At 39.0% G+C, this 19783-nt stretch overlaps 1 protein-coding gene across 4 annotated transcripts in view; it reads right to left on the bottom strand.

Moving 5' to 3' along the window:
- The window catches only part of GALNT2 (polypeptide N-acetylgalactosaminyltransferase 2), a 165887-nt gene that overhangs the window by 36667 nt on the left and 109437 nt on the right, over positions 1–19783 (bottom strand). For all 4 annotated transcript variants that reach the window (XM_039530759.1, XM_039530760.1, XM_039530761.1 and 1 more), the window contains exons 4-8: positions 17510–17608; positions 17346–17413; positions 16482–16547; positions 13291–13412; positions 3784–3871 (exon numbers count right to left, since the gene is read on the bottom strand). In XM_039530759.1, coding sequence (XP_039386693.1) covers positions 3784–3871; positions 13291–13412; positions 16482–16547; positions 17346–17413; positions 17510–17608 — 443 coding nt within the window. The remainder of the gene's footprint in view (positions 1–3783; positions 3872–13290; positions 13413–16481; positions 16548–17345; positions 17414–17509; positions 17609–19783) is intronic.

Raw genomic sequence — 19783 nt, 5'->3', positions numbered from 1 at the left:
ATGTAAACTAAATTTATCTTGAAATAATTCTATATTGTATTTTAAAATCCACAGTCAGCAACACTAAATGAAAAACAAAAAGCCTTGGTATGGATCTAGCCTCATACACCTCTGGTTAAGTAGAGCATCAAACAAAGAACTTTCAGTTATCATGGACACGAGAAGTCATTACCACACAGTTATAATCTGATTTGTCAGATTGTACATACCACTCCCACAGCAGCTAACGTTTATTTGTTCATCTGTTTATAACACGAAGCACTCTCCTGGATATCACAATAGGTTATTTGCAATTTTTTTCACCTACCTTGTTTGGAAACCTACTTATGCCACTTTCTTTAACTGCATGCTTAGAAAATATGGCATGTTAAAACCTTCAGATGCAGTGCTTTATGTTTAGCTAAAATTGTTTTATGTAAGGGTGGAAAACCTCTCTTTGGACAGCTTGCTTTGTGAATTAAGATTAGAAAAACAAGCACAGAAACTGCCAAAGCTAGATCAGACCAGTCATGTATCCAGTCCAGCATTCTGTCTCCAACTGTGGCTCGTACCAGATGCTTCAGAAGAAGATGCAAGAAACCCAGCAGCTATGCGATAACTGGCCAATAGTGAAAATTTCTTCCTACCCCCCTTCTCTGAGGAAGCCTTATGCCCTGAAGCATGGAGGTTTATAAAAGGTACTAGAGAAAGCTACAGTGCTCACTGTGTAATGCCTAACATGCCAGCTATTCATACTACACCTGCTACCAAAAGCATTTAGAACAGATGAGGTCATCTAATGGAGGATTTCCAAATTTGTCAGAGAGATCAGAGGTTTTCCTTTCCTGAATGGAGGTATAGCAGTTTGCCTTTGGAGAAATGGGATAGATAGGAAAAGGACAAAACTGGATCAGGAAACATTTGCCCCACCAACTCTTTTGCACTAAGGATCCTTAACACGTACCAGTAGATTTCTGCCTGATAGGACTGATGTAGACAGCAAAATGAAAACAGCTGAATCCATCTTCTACCCCACAAGATATTTATATTAATTTTATATTAACAGAAAGCGAGTAGTAAGTAGTTCTGAAGTCTTTCATCAGACAAGTGTGCCAACGGGGCAAACCTCTTTAAAATTTTGGAAGTTCCTATAAAATATTAAAAAACTAAAAAGCATTTCCATATTATATTTAGAGCTTTCATCTCTTAAAAAGCACTTTTAGATATAAAAGTGGTATTACATTAGATAAAGTCTCCATCACAACAAGAAAAATGTACCCTGATACTTGGTATCCTATTATGTCAAATTTATTTTGTACCCCATAAAATGATTTGAATTACAGTGGCTTGTACTGTAGCTGCTGTTCCAGTGCACAAGAACTATTAAGACAAGAGTTACATACCCTATACTGAACACAAGGGGTCTCTTCTGGAACGCAGGAGAGTGTTACAAAACAACACATAGAATAAGCGTAGAAAGCATTTCTAATGATAGTATTGTTTTTGCTTCACCATCTTCAGTGACTGGGGAAAGCCTGAGCTGAATGAGGTGAGATCACCAACTCGATAACAGAAGTTCTTTTAAACAGCACGTTTATATGTACTGTATCACTCAAGTGCAGGCCTCATGTGAAAAAGGTATTTCTTCTTCCTTCATATGCAAGACAGTGATAGGAGTGTCCATAAATTAAGTGTTTAGATCTAATTTAATAACATTCTATTACAGTAATTGAAAAGATTTTTTTTCAACGGGTAACAACACTTACAACATTAACTGTATGAAAAGGCTGAAAATTGTCTTAGACCAAAAAGATGAAAGTACATGGATTTGAAAACTGTGGTCAGATTTAGAAGTGAATGTAAGGAATTTTTTCCCTTTCTCCCACCCATTTAAAAAAAAAGGATGATGAATTTAGTGCTTGGAAAAGACGCCAGACTGCTAGCCCTGGGTAATTAAGTTCTCTCCCCACAGATAGTGTATAAAAACAGTATAAGTAAGATTTCCCATGCCTCAGTCATGACATGGAGAGACTACATCTTGGGACGAAAGCATAGTTCAGTTTCCATGCTTAGTCTTCGGCCTTTGCTGAGATGGCCAAAGATGCCACGTGTCACAGTGATTGTGATTGGTGTCTGTCCTCAAGGAACAGAGGGACACCACAAATTCATGTAACACAGACCTCTAAACTATTTTTAAAAGTTTGAAATGCAACATTTCTATTAACATTCAAAAGTAGGCAAGTCCCACCTTTTGAGTCCAGGAGGGCAGAGGGTCCCACATGCTTAAACTGATGGAGGGCAAGTGGGCAGGACTGGGGAACCACAGATCCATAGGAGTAACATGAGGAGTAGCGGCAGGCTATTAGATACATTCACCATGCACTATTACCCTCTCTTCCCCTCTCCACCCACTCCCATGGAGCAAGGGATTAAGCAGCATAACCACTATGGCAGCTACTCTACAGCTGGAAGGAGGGGATACAACCTCAGTTGGCAGAGAATTCCAGTGCACAAAAAGTGGTGCATAGATATCCAGGATTTAAAAGCATGGCAAAGAAAAATACTAGACTTGCATGTTTTAGAAAGCTGGCACGTTTACACACCACCACCAGAAGGCTTAGGAAGTGCTAATTTTGTATACATTTAGAATTCAGTTATTTACCTTCTTTATGATAACGAGTATTATAATTGTGGGGAAACTGCATGCCTCCAGGTATTAATAAAGGGATAAGGAGCCTCTCATCACCAGGTCACAGGTTGGAACTTGACACACAGATGTAGTGTCTGAAGTGAAGACTGACCATATTCAGTCTAGTTTTGTCAGTAGGGATCATTCCTAAGACAGCCAATGTAACTAGCAAATGCAGTGGCAGTCTCAGTAAACACTAAAGACTAAATGGGCATGGAAACTGAACTACCCTCCCTGAACGGAGCTCCTCTAAGCCATGGTTGAAACACCTCAGAGATCAGCATGAAGGAGTTTCCACTGACACTGCTTACATAGTACCTGTCATGTGAACAGAGTTCAGTTTCTAGGGTTATTACTCATCCACTTTGCTTTGTCTTGTATTTTAATGGCAGCACCGAAGAACTCAGCCCTGGTTTGAAGTTTTACAGGTGTTGTATAAAGCATTTGTTGTCAGTCAACTATTCACACAAATAGGTTCAGGGAGTGCTTTTAATTTATTATTTTGAAAGAAAGATTCTACTATTTCTAACAGAGTTCTCCATTATAAAATTAAGGAATAATGGAATGGTAGAATTTTTCCAACCAGTATACATTATTTGAAGGTAGCCACTGTACCCTACCAATGCACACAATTCATGATTGTATTGTCAAATAGTTAAGTCCAAATGTTTGAGATGAGAGTTTCGTTTTAATTTTTAAATAAACTCTGCATGCATGCATCGGGGGCAGGGTGTGAGGAAAAAAAAATCAATAAGCACAACACTACTGATGACTTGCCAAGCTATATAGTGATAAATGCCTTAGCATCTAAGAGTAGAATCAAATACTGTGGCCATATGCTTCTCATAAACATCGCTGAGAGTTTTGTATGAGAACAGGGTAGTATAAACCTTAAGAGTTTGTTTATGGCTCAAAAGAAACAGCTTTCAAATAATGGAATCAGAATCCAATTTGAGTCCAGTCTAAGCCCAGGAAGACTGTGTGAAAACACCAACTTTATGTATGAAAAGAAACAAGGGAGCATTAATGCTGTCAGTTCTGGGAATGCAGCAATTATGTTTTGTGCTTTGATGCATTAATTTTTTGTTGACTCGTATTCCAGTACAGGTACATACCGCCTTTTAAATCAGCTGACGCCCCCACGTACTGGAAGTTGTCCATATTAATTACATCAATTATAGGAGACACAACTCTGGTCTTGTCCTAAAATAAATATTAAAAAGTAATATTGAAATAATGAAATCAATAGAAAAAGATTCAAGCAGAATGAGATGTTGAACCATTTAGTGGGAGACCATTAACACCCCTTTTCCTGTTTTTGACTCACTCTGAACAGTCAAAGAATTTCTCATATCGGCTCTCTCAGCAAGAGAGTTCTCTCCATCACCTTCAAAAGCAGCTGCCTCGTCTTATGGTTTTCACCCCCCTCTATAATCTAGGCTACTTTTATATAATTTAATCCTCTCCCTTCAACTTGATCCTCAAGCAGACATTACTGCACATCAAACCTCAGAAGGCAGTCAGAAGCACTTGCACCATTCTTAGCTTAAACTACCCCAAAGAACAGGAGTGTCAAAGCTGCTCCAGAATTCAGATCTCAAGTCTCCTGCAATCCAGTATACTGCAGTACTCACCAGGTCTTTGCTAGTCTACCACCTTAACCCAATTAAAAAAAATGTTTTGACCCTGCTACATCAGGAGATCCTTTCACTAGCACTGATAATGTTACAGGCCAGTGTAGAATGTAAAAAACCTGGATTCTTAAGGAGGTCAACAGACTCCACATTCAAATACAGTATTCAATTAGATAGGAAAAAAGAATGTCAAAATATTAAATCCATGAAAAGTCACTAATTGCTACCAACAAAGCCTTTGCACCCATCAGTAGTGAAATTGCTTTGAATGCTACTCCAAACAATATGTTCTTCAAATGCAAAGTGTTTTATCAAATTCACAAAAAACTTGCTTTCCCACTAACCCTGAATGTAATCATTAGGATCTTGGTACGGTCATAGTACTTAAAACTACTGATTTTATGATATTCCAAATGTGATAGCTTGGCATGTTCCATTTCTTTCCATTAAGTGAACATAAACACATTCAAACAGAACTTCTGATAGGTCAGAATTTGTTTGAACAATCTTGAAAAATATTTGCTTGCATGCAAAGTAATAGTAAAAGAATTCTGGGCTCAGACGTAAGATTCAGATTGCATCACTTTGATGACATGCATGGATAACATTTCTGAACAGAATGCCATCAATTAGGGACAGGACCAAAACATGTAACTCAAGAAATCCCTGTAGGTTAAGTAGTATGGAAAATGTAAACAGGTCTCCAATAAAGGAAAGGAGATCTATTTTGATTAATCTATAATAAAGTAAGCACTCATGTTAAATGAGGCACAAAGCTAAATCTCTTAATCATGCTTTTAACTGTATTTATGTGGTTAGTTTTCATTTAAAAGTAATAGGGTATATAACTTCTAATTATGGGTTCAGCACACACACTTTGCACCTCTAATTGGTTATTAATCATTGTGTCCCTTGCGCTACTGAACTTTTGCAAGATTATAATAATTGCATATTTAAAGTGACTGCTGTAAAGTATTCACTCCTCTGGCTAATCAATTTAAATATACCAAGTCATGAAAGATATCACCTTGTTTTATCTTCATTTAAGATTAATTGCTAACTCCCTAATGATCTCAGTGTAGCCTCTGCAAGTTATTACAAGTACCTATAATCTTGTGAAATACGGAGTATTTTACAGGAGTTGGACAGGTCATCTTACCCTCAGTGAGTAGGCTGTCTGAAATCTATAGCCTTCTAAATTCATCGAAGGAGAATCTAATTGGGTCTGTAATTAAAATTCAAGCTAAGGGTCCTAACCAATATCATTTCAGTTGTGGCACATAGGCCAAGTATGACCCTTCATCGAAGACTTTAAACCTTGAACACTGTGTTGCGTTCATAGTAGAGGGACAAATAATGCAATAATTAGTTTAGTCTAATTAAGTTAGAAAAACCCAGAGACACAAATCAAGCTTGAGACACAGGACAAGACAGGAAAGGCAAAAAATAAGCTTTTTTGCTCCCCGACCCTTTATATATCCACTTGTGCCAAGCTAATCCTAGATATAAACTGCACAGACAAAAGACTGGCACTAAATGAACCCCTTTGTGCTCTCAAATGAGCAGTCAATTTTCCAACCAGCTCAAGTATTATTCCATGAATTTATAGGAAAGGGTAACATAAAAAACCAAAATGAACCCCCCCAGAAAGTAAGATGTTTGAACCAAAAAAAAAAATAAAAAAATATTTGTGTGTGTGTGTGTTTTACTTTGGTAAAAATATTTCCAAATACTGAGTTGCTGCTAGGGGAAACTTCCTTGTTTAAAAGTAAGTGGTGGGATGGGAAGCCTCACAGTGCGCACCCAGAAGCATTGCAGCCTATCTGGTTGTTTTTATAGTACATCCAACACTGGATGTCCATGTGTAGCAACCAATTCCACACTAAATGCTGCTCATTCTTCAGTTGAAAGTGAGGTATCTAAGCCCAGCTCTGAGAGAATCAGCTTGGCACAGCTGAGTGTCAGTAAAAGATGCTCAAACCACCTTTGCAGCTCTCCAATATGGGGCTGTTACACCAGGAGGGGATTGCCAGAACACAGCAGAGCTCCAGCCATGCCCTCTATGTCAGGGGTGGGCATAATGGGGTAGGTCGCAGCTTGCTGACTATATATCCATCTGTGATTCCCACATGCCAGGAATTCTAGTCCGGTCCATTTCACTTTGATACCCATACACTAGTATCAAAATGTTTAAACAAAAACTTTATAAAGCTTTTATAATTTTTTTAAAGTATCCCACAAACTAATTTGTAGGTTTAAACTACCAGACCGTAGCTCTCTAATACTGCATTACTCTCCAGTTTTTTTAACCATCTATGGTTTTCCTCATGATGTAAAATGATTTTTTGTTGTTGTTGGCAGCAAAATGGACAGAGCATTTATGCATTCTTAATATTAATCCTTGCACCGTGCTACTAAAACTGTTCATGCATGTAAAGTGTTAACTAATATTCAGGCTTCAGTATATAGGGGGTACAGAACCCTCCACTGAAAAGATTAAATTCAACGGCCCCCCTGAAACAGCCATTAAACTGCATTTGCTATGCGAAAAGAGACTTAATTTCCATTGCTGAAATCCTATAGACAGTCTGATGTGCATTTTGAATACCAGAACAAAGGCTAAGTGAAAACTGTGTTACATTTTTTGGTCTGCTGCTTCTGTTCCGTTGGTTTTCCACTATACTTTGCAATGGCATATAGAACAGAAAAGGTGTGTGTGTTTTGTGGTGATGTTGAAGGCAAATAAAGTGTGAACACAGTACGAGTCTCTAGAGCCTGGAAATTCAAAGTAATATAGTATTTCATTTTAATATTTGGTAGAGAAGTAATGCAGGCTTTACAAATTTGGTGCATCATATACTGTACTTAAACCATCAGGAAGTATCCTCAGGATTCTAAATATTTTGCTTTTTAAAAGTTCTAGAGGATTTCAAATGGTTTCACAAAGATTAAGCTTCACAATACTACGAGGATCTACTGATATTCTCATTTTGCTGTTGTGCAAACAGAGTTTAAGAGACTCACTGAAAGTCACATGAGAAATCTGAGAGCCATGGAAATAAAACCAGTCTCACTCAGTCACAATGCCATCCTTTCTTCCTCCAAACCTTGTTTGTTTTAAAGTCTACCACTGTCAAGTAAGAGTGATACTCAGAGTTTACAGTCTACAGTTAGGCTGTGATGGCAGAGATCATGAATTAAACTGTCCTCAGATATGCACGCAACCCTTGTTTATAGAACAGATATAGGAAATAGAAAATACCAAATAGAAAGGATGTAATATCTGGGCTTGTGAAGAACATGTGAGCTATCTGTATTATTTTTACGAATATTGTGTACCTGTTTATTTGATTATGATTACATTTGCTATCTGATTTCTAAGGATTAGCTCATACAGGAGCTCACCTCACAGCAGAGATCAGAGCATGGCTTTACATCAATCAGTCACCAGTTCCTAACAGATAATACAATCATCTGCTTTGAAGCCTTTCCTTGACCTCCCCCGCAGTGGGGTGCATAAGCTGATTTGGTCAGTTTCAGGAGACCCCCCATCAGACAAAGGAACTTTGGAGGGACATAAAAAGGGGACCACAGAACAGGAAGAGAGTCTGCAGGAAAGCAGACAGAACCCCTGTCAACAGAAGCAGAAGTACCTAGGATAAGCTGGACTTCCCTAGGCTTTGAAGGAATACCAAGCTGTAGGCAAGACAATATGAGTGTAGGCCTTCTGTCGTTTTAACCCTTTTCTCAGATTGCTATGCTACTATATATAAATTTTGTTTTAAAAAAGCTGCTTTGAGTCACTGTTTACACCTATTGGCCACAGCTCCTGAAGAGAAGGCTCTTGCAGGTGCCAAACCCAATTGGGCCTGTTCAGGAATCACGGTAAGTAAACTGGGATGCTGTAGACCAGAAACCCAGTCTGAGTGGGAGAATCATGGAATTCCACTCCCAGACAGAAGGCAAGGGCCCAGTGTCTGAGGGGTGTACTCTGGAGAGATCTGTGAGGGGAAAAGGTAGAGTTTACATTAACTGTGGCAATGCTGTTACAGCATGTCATTCGTGTAAACTGATTCAATTCAATCACCACACTAAGATATTTGTACTGTACTTTGCTAAATCTGCTCTCCTTCCCCTGCCCCATTAGAAGTTTTCTATCAACTTTCATAGTGTATTTAATCTTTGTAAAAACCAGTGACCACTGGGCAGCCTGGAAATAGACCTCTAGTTACCTACAAAGCTGGTATTGCAAGGGCAGCAGCAGTGCAGGCTTTCCACACCATCCTATTAAAATGTGTCCCAACCACGACCTGAAGACGTCATCTCTAGGCCTAAAACAGAGGAGTTTTCACATCCATTCCACTTTTAGGCTCAGACTGTTAAAAAAGTGCCAATTAATGCCAAACTACATATTGTTTGCACTGTGAGCAAGTCTGAGACCAATGCATAAGGTAACCAAGAGCCATCACACACTGTATATGAATTGTTTCCAGTCCTTACCAACCTGAGCCAGCATAACACCTGGAATCAGTATGCTCCATTATCAAACTCCCAGTCATCTAGTCCAATGGTCTCCAAAGTGGGGTGCGCAAGACGATCCATTGGGGGGCGCAGCGGAAGGAGCATTGCCGGAGGAAAAAAAAGGGCGGGGGGGCGGACGGAGGGAGTGAGCAGGGAAGCTGCTTCCACCCTCCTGCCCCAGCAGGGCCACCCGGAACGCAGGGGCTGCAGGGCCCTGGGCTAAGGGGGCCCCAGGGCCCTGGTCTGCAGCTCTAAAGCCCCTTTCGGAATGCGGCCCTGAGTCCTCTGGCCCCTGGAGGAGCAGGGGCAGCCGCGCAGCCAGCGGCTGGAAAGAAGCGGCGCTTTCCCCTTCAAAGCTGGCTGGAGAGAAGTGGGGCTTCGAAGGGGAAAGCAGCGCTTCTCTCTGGCCACTGCCTGTGCGGCTGCCCCTGCTCCTCCTGAGTCCTCCGGCCCGGGCTCACAAGACAGCATTCCAAAAGGGGCTTTAGAGCTGCAGGCCAGGGCCCCAGGGCCCCCTTAGCCCAGGGCTCTGCAGCCCCTAAAGCCCCTGCGTTCCAGGTAGCCCTTCCTCGCAGGGCGGAGAGAGGGGGACAGCTCCCAGAATCACGGCGATGGGGGCAGCGCTGTGCTGCACAGAGCCACCTGCACATCCCCTGCACCAGACAGGAGCTGCCCCAGGTAAGTGCTCTGCACCTCCTGGCTGCCCCAGCCCCAAACCTCCTTCCACAACCCCAGCCTGAGCGCCCTCCTGCACCCTAATTCCCTTCCGCACCCCACCCTGAGCGCCCTCCTGCACCCTAAACCTAATCCAGACCTTCAAATCACTGTATCACAAAGTGTTAAACCAAGATTTTCAGAAATAATGAAGCATATTCAATCACATTGCTCTCACTAAAAATATTGATATTTTTTGAGAGCAAAAAGGTTTTTTGTACCATTAATAAATAAAATTTAAAAATAGTTTATTTAATCTTTAGCTCATCCTTTTTTAATTTCTATTTTTGTGTATGTTTTATAATATACATAATATACTAGTTCGATAGTACGTGTATATAATTTATACATAAATAAATATACATATATTGGGGGTGTGCTCTCAAAATTTATTTTACTGATAGAGGTGTGCAATCAAAAATTTTCGGAGACCACTGATCTAGTCAATGAGTCTTGCCCTTTTTTCTGAAAGGGCAGAATATATTATACTCTAACTTCTACCCAAGAGAGAAACCTGAACTTCATCACCCTTAAATGCTCATCCCATTCATAAATGGGTTTATATGGCAGATTGCCTATAATAGCAGGGGACTGGATTTAACGATCCAGGAGGGCCCTTCCAGTCCTATGTTCATTGAACAATGTATGAAACCAAGCATGTTACAATGCAAAAAGTCAAACTGTAATACATCAAATAGAGAACCATTCAGGATTTCAGATATGATTAGTTCATATATGTTTCTACTTCTCAGGGAGGTATTTGCTATATGATAATGGTGATGAAACAAGTTTAAGTGGATTTAACCACTTCTATCCTGCTGGACATAGCTGACATGTGGAGCAAAATGCATCAGATGCTTCTTCCAAGCAAATCACTTAATAGTGCAGGTGCTCCATTACCCTGTCAGAACTTCAGAATAAAAAGTACCATATATTCTGTTTTAACAAAGGGGTTAAATGACATTTATTACCTCCCAATTTAACTTTCTAAAACAGTCAAGTGTAGCCTGAAGAGTGCATAACGGCACTGTACTAGTACAGAGACTGGAAACAAATAAAAGCTGGGGGGCGGGATATTTGCCCTCTACAAAGAGCTGTTCTGGCTCAGAACTCCACTTTACTTCCTGTCCCCCAGTAGGTAGAGACTTCAGTCAAGCTGGGCTAGTGGGCTTCCAAAGAGTTTCCTTCTCTCTAACTTTTTTGTATTGGCATAACAAGTTTGTAAGCTGAGGGCTTCCCACAAGACATTGTTATTTTCCTTTCCCTTGCTCCCTCTGAAACTCTCTACAGAACTGTTTGCTGGTTTGGGGGTTTTTTGCTCCCTTTTGAGACAGAGACCATCTAGCACTACAGAACCAGAGGGATAGATGGAACCTCAGCTAAGGGGGCTTTGATATACGTCACTTTACGCAAGTGCTAAGAAATATCAGCACTGATGTGATGTAATTAGCTTCAGGCACTCTAGGCACTAATTAGTTACTCTAGTACTGTCAAGGTTTGACTTGGTTGAAGTTATTAACATTTGGAAATAGAACACCAAATCAACTAGCAACCGGGTACCACAGAATTAAACAGCAGAAAGTACCAAACATAGAAATTGGTACCTGCCACTGCTTGTTGATAATAAGAAGAACTACAATCCATCTGTTCTGAATTGGAGTATTGATGGCATAGACTAATTCTTCTGTGAGAGGGGTAGAAGAATATGGCGCTAGTAAGACCAAGTATCTAATGGAAACTGTTTTTAAGATGAAGGCTGCATTATTTATTACTGTATTCATCGTTTGGTACATTATAAACTGATTTGGATGTGATTTTGTCTGAAGCTCCAGACAGCAGCATTCTTCAGCCATCCTGGGCCCGGGTTTGATCAATTCAGCTACTGATGGTGGCCTATGTAATTTTAAAACAAGAGTTTTGCCTTTTTCATCCCCTCCACCCCCCACTCCACTATGTAGAAAGAGGGAATTAGAGCACGGTCATTGTGAGAGGAAACATTTGTGGAACAGGTGTGACGTTATTGACATGAACTGTGAACGTATAGATCACTCTTGCAACCAAGGTCATATAGTGGCAGCAAATATTGTACAAAGGTTGTCATGTGAGGTCTATGAAGAGATTATGATTTGCTGGTTATAATTATGCTAACGGTACATGTGTATCATTTTTGTATTTGAAGTTATGAATATGGGCTATGTACTTGTATCTTAAATGTTTTTGATTCCAAGTAGCCTCAGTGAAGCATTTGGTCAGCTTCTTGAGAATGGGCACTTACTGAGAATAGTCCTATCAAGAAACACTTAACTGACAATGAACTTTGGGAGATACCAATCCACATCTGAGCTTTCCTGGGAACTTCAAACCAACATGTAAACAATGGCGTCCGCCTGTAAAGAACTGAGTCATGCATGGACATGCGACTTGCCCATGAGACCCGAAAATCCGTCTTGCTGTGATTTTCCACAGTCAGAACAAAGGGGTGTCCTTTCACAGGGAGAGAATATAAAAGGCTACGGAAACTCCTCCATCTTGTCTTCAATCCTGCTTCTGACCTTTGCTACAAATTGAAGCTCTGAACAAAGGACTGAATGACCCATCCCAGCTGTGGATGTACTTCAGAGACTTGATTTGAACCTGCAATTTATTCCATCACTGCTACAAGCCTGAACCAAGAACTTTGCCATTACTGTCTGTAATTGATTCCATTTAAACAATTTTAGCTCTCATCTCTATCTTTTCCTTTATGAATAAACCTTTAGATTTTAGATTCTAAACGATTGGCAACAGCGTGATTTGTGGGTAAGATCTAATTTGTATATTGACCTGGGTCTGCGGGTCCTTTGGGATCGGGAGAACCTTTTCTCTTTTACTGGGATATCGGTTTTCATAACCATTCATCCCCATAACGAGTGGCACTGGTGCGGATACTGGGAAACAGGAGTGGCTAAGGGAATTGCTTGTATGACTTATGGTTAGCCACTGGGGTAAAACCAAAGTCCTCTCTGTCTGGCTGGTTTGGTGTGCCTTAGAAGTGGAGAAACCCCAGCTTTGTGCTGTAACTGCCCTGCTCTAAGCAATTTGTCCTGAACTGATACTCTCAGAAGTGTTCCACCAAAGGCAGCATCGTTACAACAGGTAAATTAAAAGGGCATTTTAATGAGACGGGGAGGAGGGGTTGAAAGGTAGGCAATTTGCTTTTTGTCCTTTTCTTCAACACTTCCTGGGGCAATGTTTGGACCTGCTGTTACTTATACAGAATTTTGAGAAATTAAAGATGTTGCTTGCTTACCAAGAAACAAGTAAAAATATATATATATGGTTAACACGTGTGTATTCTTAACCAATCTTACCAACAGCTTTCCACAGACACAAATTAGTTAGCCCAACTTTTTCCCATTAACAATCTGAATATCCTCTCACAACACCATCAAACAGGAATAAATATTCACATAAATGGAGTTACACTGGGGTGATGAGAATTATATCTAGCTTTACAGTTTCTTAAAAAAAAGGTTACAAAGAAAAGTCACTGAGGAACCAAGAAGCATGTTTGAATTGCTTAGAAAAATTATAGAGTATTTACAAATTAAGCTCTACTGTTTATATTAAATGACCAAGAAGTGGGCTTTCATCAGTGAACACTCATGTCATCTTTCCTCTCACTTCAAAGAGAAAACAATCTTTTTATATATACATAAATTTAATGCAGTATAAATCATTTTATAACCAGGTAAGCTTACACCTTAAACTAACCTCAGCAACTCTTTCCAGAAGAGGTTCCAGCCAGTGCTCATTGCATTCACAGTGACTGTCCAGGAACGTCAGTACTTTAGCCTGTGCTGCATCTGCCCCTCTGACACGGGAGCGCATCAAGCCTGAGGGGAAAAAAATCTAAATAAGAATATCAAACAGTAAAGAGACAATAACTAAGTGATCTAAAATGTAATTAGTACTCCAATTCAGTCAGCCTGTTAACAAGCCTAGCTATAAACCAGCTGTTAGTGTAGATTTAGTGAAATGAGAGGATAAAATGACCAAAAGTGACAAATTTCCAATCTGTTAAAGGCTGGTCTACAGTTTTTGTACTTAATTATTTCAATTAGGTGTGATTTTCTACCAAAATAGTCATACTAGTGCAACCCCTAGTGCAAACACAGTATACTGGTATAAATGGTGCTTTGACAGCATATCTTAATTCCCCTTTCCTTACAGCAATAACTATACTGATATATAAGTATCTTCACACCTGCATAACTCCATCCACACTAGGAGGCTGTGCTGCTTTAAACTATATTGGTATAGTTAAGTGGTATAACTTGCATGCTTAGACAAGCCCTAACTTTCCCCAATAACTTGCTGTAGTGGTTCCTGTCCCAGGCAGTGGCAGATTTGCAAAAGGGGACACCATTGCCAAAACTCTCCCCTTCCCTTTTACCTCAAGACTCCTTGAGCACACTTTCTGCTCCTCCCTCTTTGATTGCTTCTAGTCTGGTATCTGCCCCTCTCAACTGCATCAAAACTGTTCTCACAAAACTAGGACTTTTTATTCCATGTTTAAGTATCTTCTCCATTTCCAATCCTCTATTCTTTGGGCTTCTGTGACACTCTTCTCTGGTGGTTCTCCTACTTGGCTGACCACTCCAAAAGAACTTTTGGTGAACACACTTCTCCCCTTCCCCCAGAGTAAGTCCTGGGGAGATTTACTCTTAGTTCCCTCCTTTTTATCGTCTCTTCTACCATTGCTAACTGAGTGATCTCCTCTGTTCCTATGGTCTCTTACCATGTCTATGCAGACAACTCAGATCTATCTTTCCGCCCCCAACTTCTCCCCATCTGTCTCATTTCTCAACCAATGTCTCACCTCTTACTTAAATTAAACATAGTAAATACTGAACTCCTTAACTTACCACGTCTTCATCACTGTTAACAATCCATTGTTTTTACTGTTATTCAAGATCACACCCCTGGGATTATATCCTTCCTTCTCTACTTATTCTCCAGTTCCCATCAAATCTTGTTGCCTCTCCATCTACAAATGTTCTAAAAATCCACCCTTCCTCTCCATCTTCACTGCCAAAAGCCTCATTCAAAAGCGTAACTCTGTCATATGGACTACTGCAACCTTTTCCTCTCAGGCATTCCCAACTCATCTTTCCCTTCCTTCAGGCTGACATTCAGCAGCTAATGAAGTCCTGAAGTCCCTTTCACGATGTCTTTCTACATGAAGTTTAAACACCTCATCCTCACTTTTAAGGCTTTACCCTGCTTACATTTCACCTCATTTTCCCCCATCTCGCCCTCTGTGCTCTGACCACCATCACACCTTGTTGCTTCCTTTGCCTCTTTCCCACTCTCACCTACATACTTTTTGTTTGTTTGCTTGTTTTTAAATAATTGCCCCCTCCATGTAGAACATCCCACTGGGGCACCAACCACCTTCATTATTCTCTTTCCAGTCCCTTTTCCCAAAATACAACCTTTGGATTTTGCTTGCATTAACTTCCACTCCCAGGATGTCTTCTCTACTCTCTTGCACTATGCCTGAAAAATATCAGGCTTTCCAATTTGCTTGCTCTGACTTTTTTGTTTTAACTCGTCCCCTCATTTTCCTACCTTTTTCCTTTGTCCAGCTTCACATTCTGCTTTTCTGATTTCTTATGTTACACTTCATTTCTCTTATTTTTGCTCCTCTTAAGTTTTAATGTTCAGATCAATAAGGTATCAATTTAGTACGATAGAATTTACTTTCTATATTTGTTTTGTACATAATAGTAACACATGCTTTTGTTGAAAACAAAATGTTAAAATGTTTTCAATGCATTGTTTTTTGTTTATATTGCTCTTTGTAAACTTGTATATGGTTGTACATTTAGGGAAAAAAATAAAATCTTAATAAAAACCAGACTGCTTGTTCTTCAGGGCAAGAATCATATCTACTCTCTAAAGCACCATGCAAAATGAATCCACTCCCATTAATTGTTCATAAATTATTTTTTCTGGGACATGCATCATTAGTAAAAGATTTGAGAGTCAAATTATGTCTTCGGTTACACTTGTGCAATCCTGCTCTCTAGATGTATGAACCAAAAAGAATTTAGCTCACCCTCTCTACAGTACTGTGAAGAGTTAAAAAACACTTTAAAACATTTACTATCACACTAAGATCTCTACTTTAAATCAGTTTTCCAGTGGCAATTATCTTGTTCTTTATTTTAAATACAGTTATGATCTGAAAAACGGCACCCTCTTACTCAATAGATCCCAGTCAGTGTTCTAAGTCATCAATGCTTTTTTCCTGACAAAGTATTGCTTACAAGCAAAGTCCAAACAATATATTCAAGCACTGTAGACCCAGCAGAATGGAAATTCTTGTGCAAAATATACCTTTAATTATACAATGTCAAGAGGTTTCACGTGTGTCAATTACTGGTCTTGGACAATCTCTTATAATTACTTAAACATTCAATAATTCTAGCTGCCCCAGAGGCAAGACTGGCAGCCTCGTAGGCAAATATTTATAAAAGTGAATAAGGACATGTCTGATAGTTCACTCTCAGCTACAGTAGCTGTCAACCTCACAAAGTTACATCAACAAACAGCTATAGGACAGTCTCCCATGTCTTTAAACCCCATATTCAAAAAGCTACTGTCTGAAGGGCTCCCATGCTGTGAAGCGAGAGACTAGTGTGCAATGTCAAGGGGAAGAAAGAGAGAGACAGAAGAGAGAAGTGCCTGAATCAGATTGGAAAATTACCTTATTTACACACCTAAGAACATTACTTTTTATTTGTTGCATTACTAATCCACGTATACTTTTTTGCACAAAGAGATACAGAATACATAGCACATAATTAAAATATTTCAAGTTCACTGTTAACAAAAAAACCTACAGGCCTAAAATCCAAGGCATTTTCCCCTCCCCAAAGTAATTTTACAAAACGCACCTTCTCGACGATCATTTCGAAGAACCCGCACTTTCTCAATTTTCCCCAACAGAGCACCATCCTCAGCTAGATGAGACATGAATCAAATAAATGACATGAAACTTGACATAATTAAAAGAAATCATAAAATTTGCTGTTTTATCAATGAAAAGCAAAACATTCAAGTTTCAACATATTTACATTTTAATATACTTATAAATTAATAAAAAGATAAAAGGAATCTCTCGTCTTGTCACAAATAGATGAAAAATTATTTAACTGAAAAACTGAGCTTGCCTTAAGTTTTCCAATATTTCTGATGTGATGAACTTCTAATGTGCTACAAAATGCATGTTCCTGTAAATTAAAGGTATCCTGCCAACTTTATTTTAGGCACAATGTTTTGCAGAAATAGGCTTTTACAAGATATATTAATAAAAATAACTGATTTCCCTTTAAACATTTTTTTAAAAGGCATTATGTCTCTGCAGTGTCTATAACCCAAACTTCGCAGTATCCTGCTAATATATGTGAACTCACCAGTGAAATGAAGTAGACCGTGATTTGTAATCAAAATTTATACTGACTGGCCTAATTTCATTGTCCAAGGTGTCAGCCCCCTTGTAAGGCAGTGATATCAAATGGCTGGTACAAATATCAGAAGTTTATAATAAAAACGTTAATACTATGGGGCAAGCTCTTTCTCCTGTTTGAGCTACACCCAGCAAGATGTGATTAAAAATTACATACTGCATGTTTCTTCATAGTTAAATGGCAATGACAATAATTCTGACAGAACTAAGATCAAACATGGAACTTGAAACTCCAAACTCCAAGTCACATCAGTAAGTATATTGAAGGCCCAGGCCCCACCATAGTACTTACGATCATTGCTGTAGTCATCCACCAGTATGATTTCTTTGATAAGATGTGATGGGCTTTTTTTAAGCACACTGAAAAAAGAGAAGTCAGATAACTAATTAGGGTTCACCTTCCATATTACAGTTATGAGAGTGACTTGCAGGGCAACAGGATCTCTCTCTGTATACCTGACAACAGTTCGAAGTAAAGCAGATCTGGCCTCGTTGTGGAAGGTGATCACTACACTAGTGGCTGGCAGGTCTATCCGCCATTGTTTCCGTTGACACCTAAAGACAAAAAACCCTGTAATTTAAACTCATAGTACTCACATTGCAAAGAACTCCATTACGAAGCTGTTACCAATTAAGTTAATGTATGTCCTACCATACATCTACCTTAAATATTCTTCAGAAGATTGAAATACTTGGCTCTCGTGAGTAACATTAGAATAAAGTAATTTCCTCTTTCTGACAATTCTGGTAACTGCTCTAAGCAGAGTACTTTGTTTATAGTTCACAAAGTTATAACAGCTATGTACTGGCCATATTCAAGGACTAGGTAAGCCTTTCCAACCAGTGACAAAAGGGCTTCAATTTGATTTGCTATGAGCCCACAGATAACCCTTTAATAACAGTACTTTGTATTTCAGAGTAATTTATTGAAGAACCATTTGAAAACATGTGATTTTTACAGTTACTTAAACAACAGGTTTCAAGTATTCACCTTTCTCTGTCAAAATGCACACAAATATATCTAGAGTTTTCAGGGATGCATAGCATGTGTCTGACAAGTGTAGATGTATGTTTATGCTATTACTATCAATGTTTGATAAAACTAAGAATTGACATGCAAGGGCTGCTATGTCACTGTTGCAGTGTACAAGCAAGGCAGAGCAAGCAGATGGCTGAACAAGTTGGAGCTCTTTTGTCACTGGAGATGTTTCAGCTGTTTCCTGAATTAGGCAAACATTCCGACATTTAACTGTTTTGTTGCCTCATCACTTTAGCAGATCATATGGGAAAGGTGCTGAAAGTGAAATCCACTGGGAGAAGGGAAAACAGAAGATAGGGAAAGAAGAGAAAGAAAAGGCAGAAATAATGATGGCCCTGAAGGTGAGCCTACTTTCCCAGCGAGTGATTGAATGCAACAATAAAGTACTGAATAAAGAAATAAATAAATAAATAAAAGATGGGGCAAATTGATGTAGTACTCAATTCTCAAATGGCAATATTGCTTAAGCACAGCAGGAAACTGCTTTGAAACCTTCTTGTGAAGCTGCTGTATGCATACAAAATTTTATTCAAGTTGTGAGTTCTATTTTTTTTTTTAAAGCTGGTAATTAAAATTGGCATTTCAGACTACTGCTTGTGGCAACAACTTGATTGAAGAGCAGCAGTAAGTAACATTTTAGCCCCTTAACCATATTTCTCTCGCACACATTAGGCTAGATAAAAATTCAATACTATTTCCAGGAAATAAATAAAAAAGAGGACACATTGTCCCATAAAATATTTTAACCCAATAAGTAAGTGAATAACAAATTAAAGTTTTATTTGACCAAGTCTTCCATTTTCTTTTAAAGTGTTTGTTCCCTTGCAAAGGTGATAAGGCACTTTTCAGTTGAGCAGTTCATTTTGTACTACTAGCATTGCAATCCCTGATGAATATAAGATTAAATGGCAATTACATTTAAAAAAGGGATAGACTAATATAATTAGAAAATACTACTGATGACCTGGGTAGAACTGGATCTGATCCTGTCCTTGAACTGTAATACATTACAAATCTTTAAGTTCCTCGGTTCTGGGAAATCTGATTTTCTCTAATGCCTAATTCCAATATCAGAATTTAAGGGTGAACATATTCATTCCTCAAAGGTCCTCTTTTGCTATATTTGACTTCAGTGCAATGGTGCTTAAAAAAGCTCTTTATAATACTTAGAACTTGGATAAGTACATCTAAATATGAATAGTTAAATAAACCTTTTAAAAATTAGAGTGTTTAAAGGGCTGCATTCTGATTGTTTGGGACTGGGTGCTCAATTTCATGCTCAGTCCCTCACTTTCAACATCCAATTCCATGTACAGGTCTCCTAGGTGGCTGGCACTGTACTGGTCTTGCTCACAAATATGCTCCTAAAAATCCATATTTTAGGATTCTAAAATTCAGAATGTGAAAAACAAGATTAGCTGTGAAATGATATTCATGCAAACACACACACACAATATAATCTTTCTAAACAGTGATAATGGTAGAGTAGTCCATCTAACAACTAACTTTTCATCAACTCTAATGGGCTCAGAGTTTAATCTAGAAAAGACCAAATCCCAAAATGCTTAATCCCCCACAGGACCCATAAGAAATTAAGCTGCTTAAAAATCTCATTGGCAATACATTTGAAAAATACTATCAATTATTGTGTATTTGTTCCCTTCCAAAGTTAACAGAGCAGGAGAAAGCCT

Source organism: Mauremys reevesii, linkage group 3 (assembly GCF_016161935.1).
Source record: "Mauremys reevesii isolate NIE-2019 linkage group 3, ASM1616193v1, whole genome shotgun sequence".
In the NCBI taxonomy this organism is placed as follows: Eukaryota; Metazoa; Chordata; order Testudines; family Geoemydidae; genus Mauremys; species Mauremys reevesii.
Note: the sequence above shows the minus strand (reverse complement) of the source record. Positions and strands in the feature narration are given on the sequence as shown.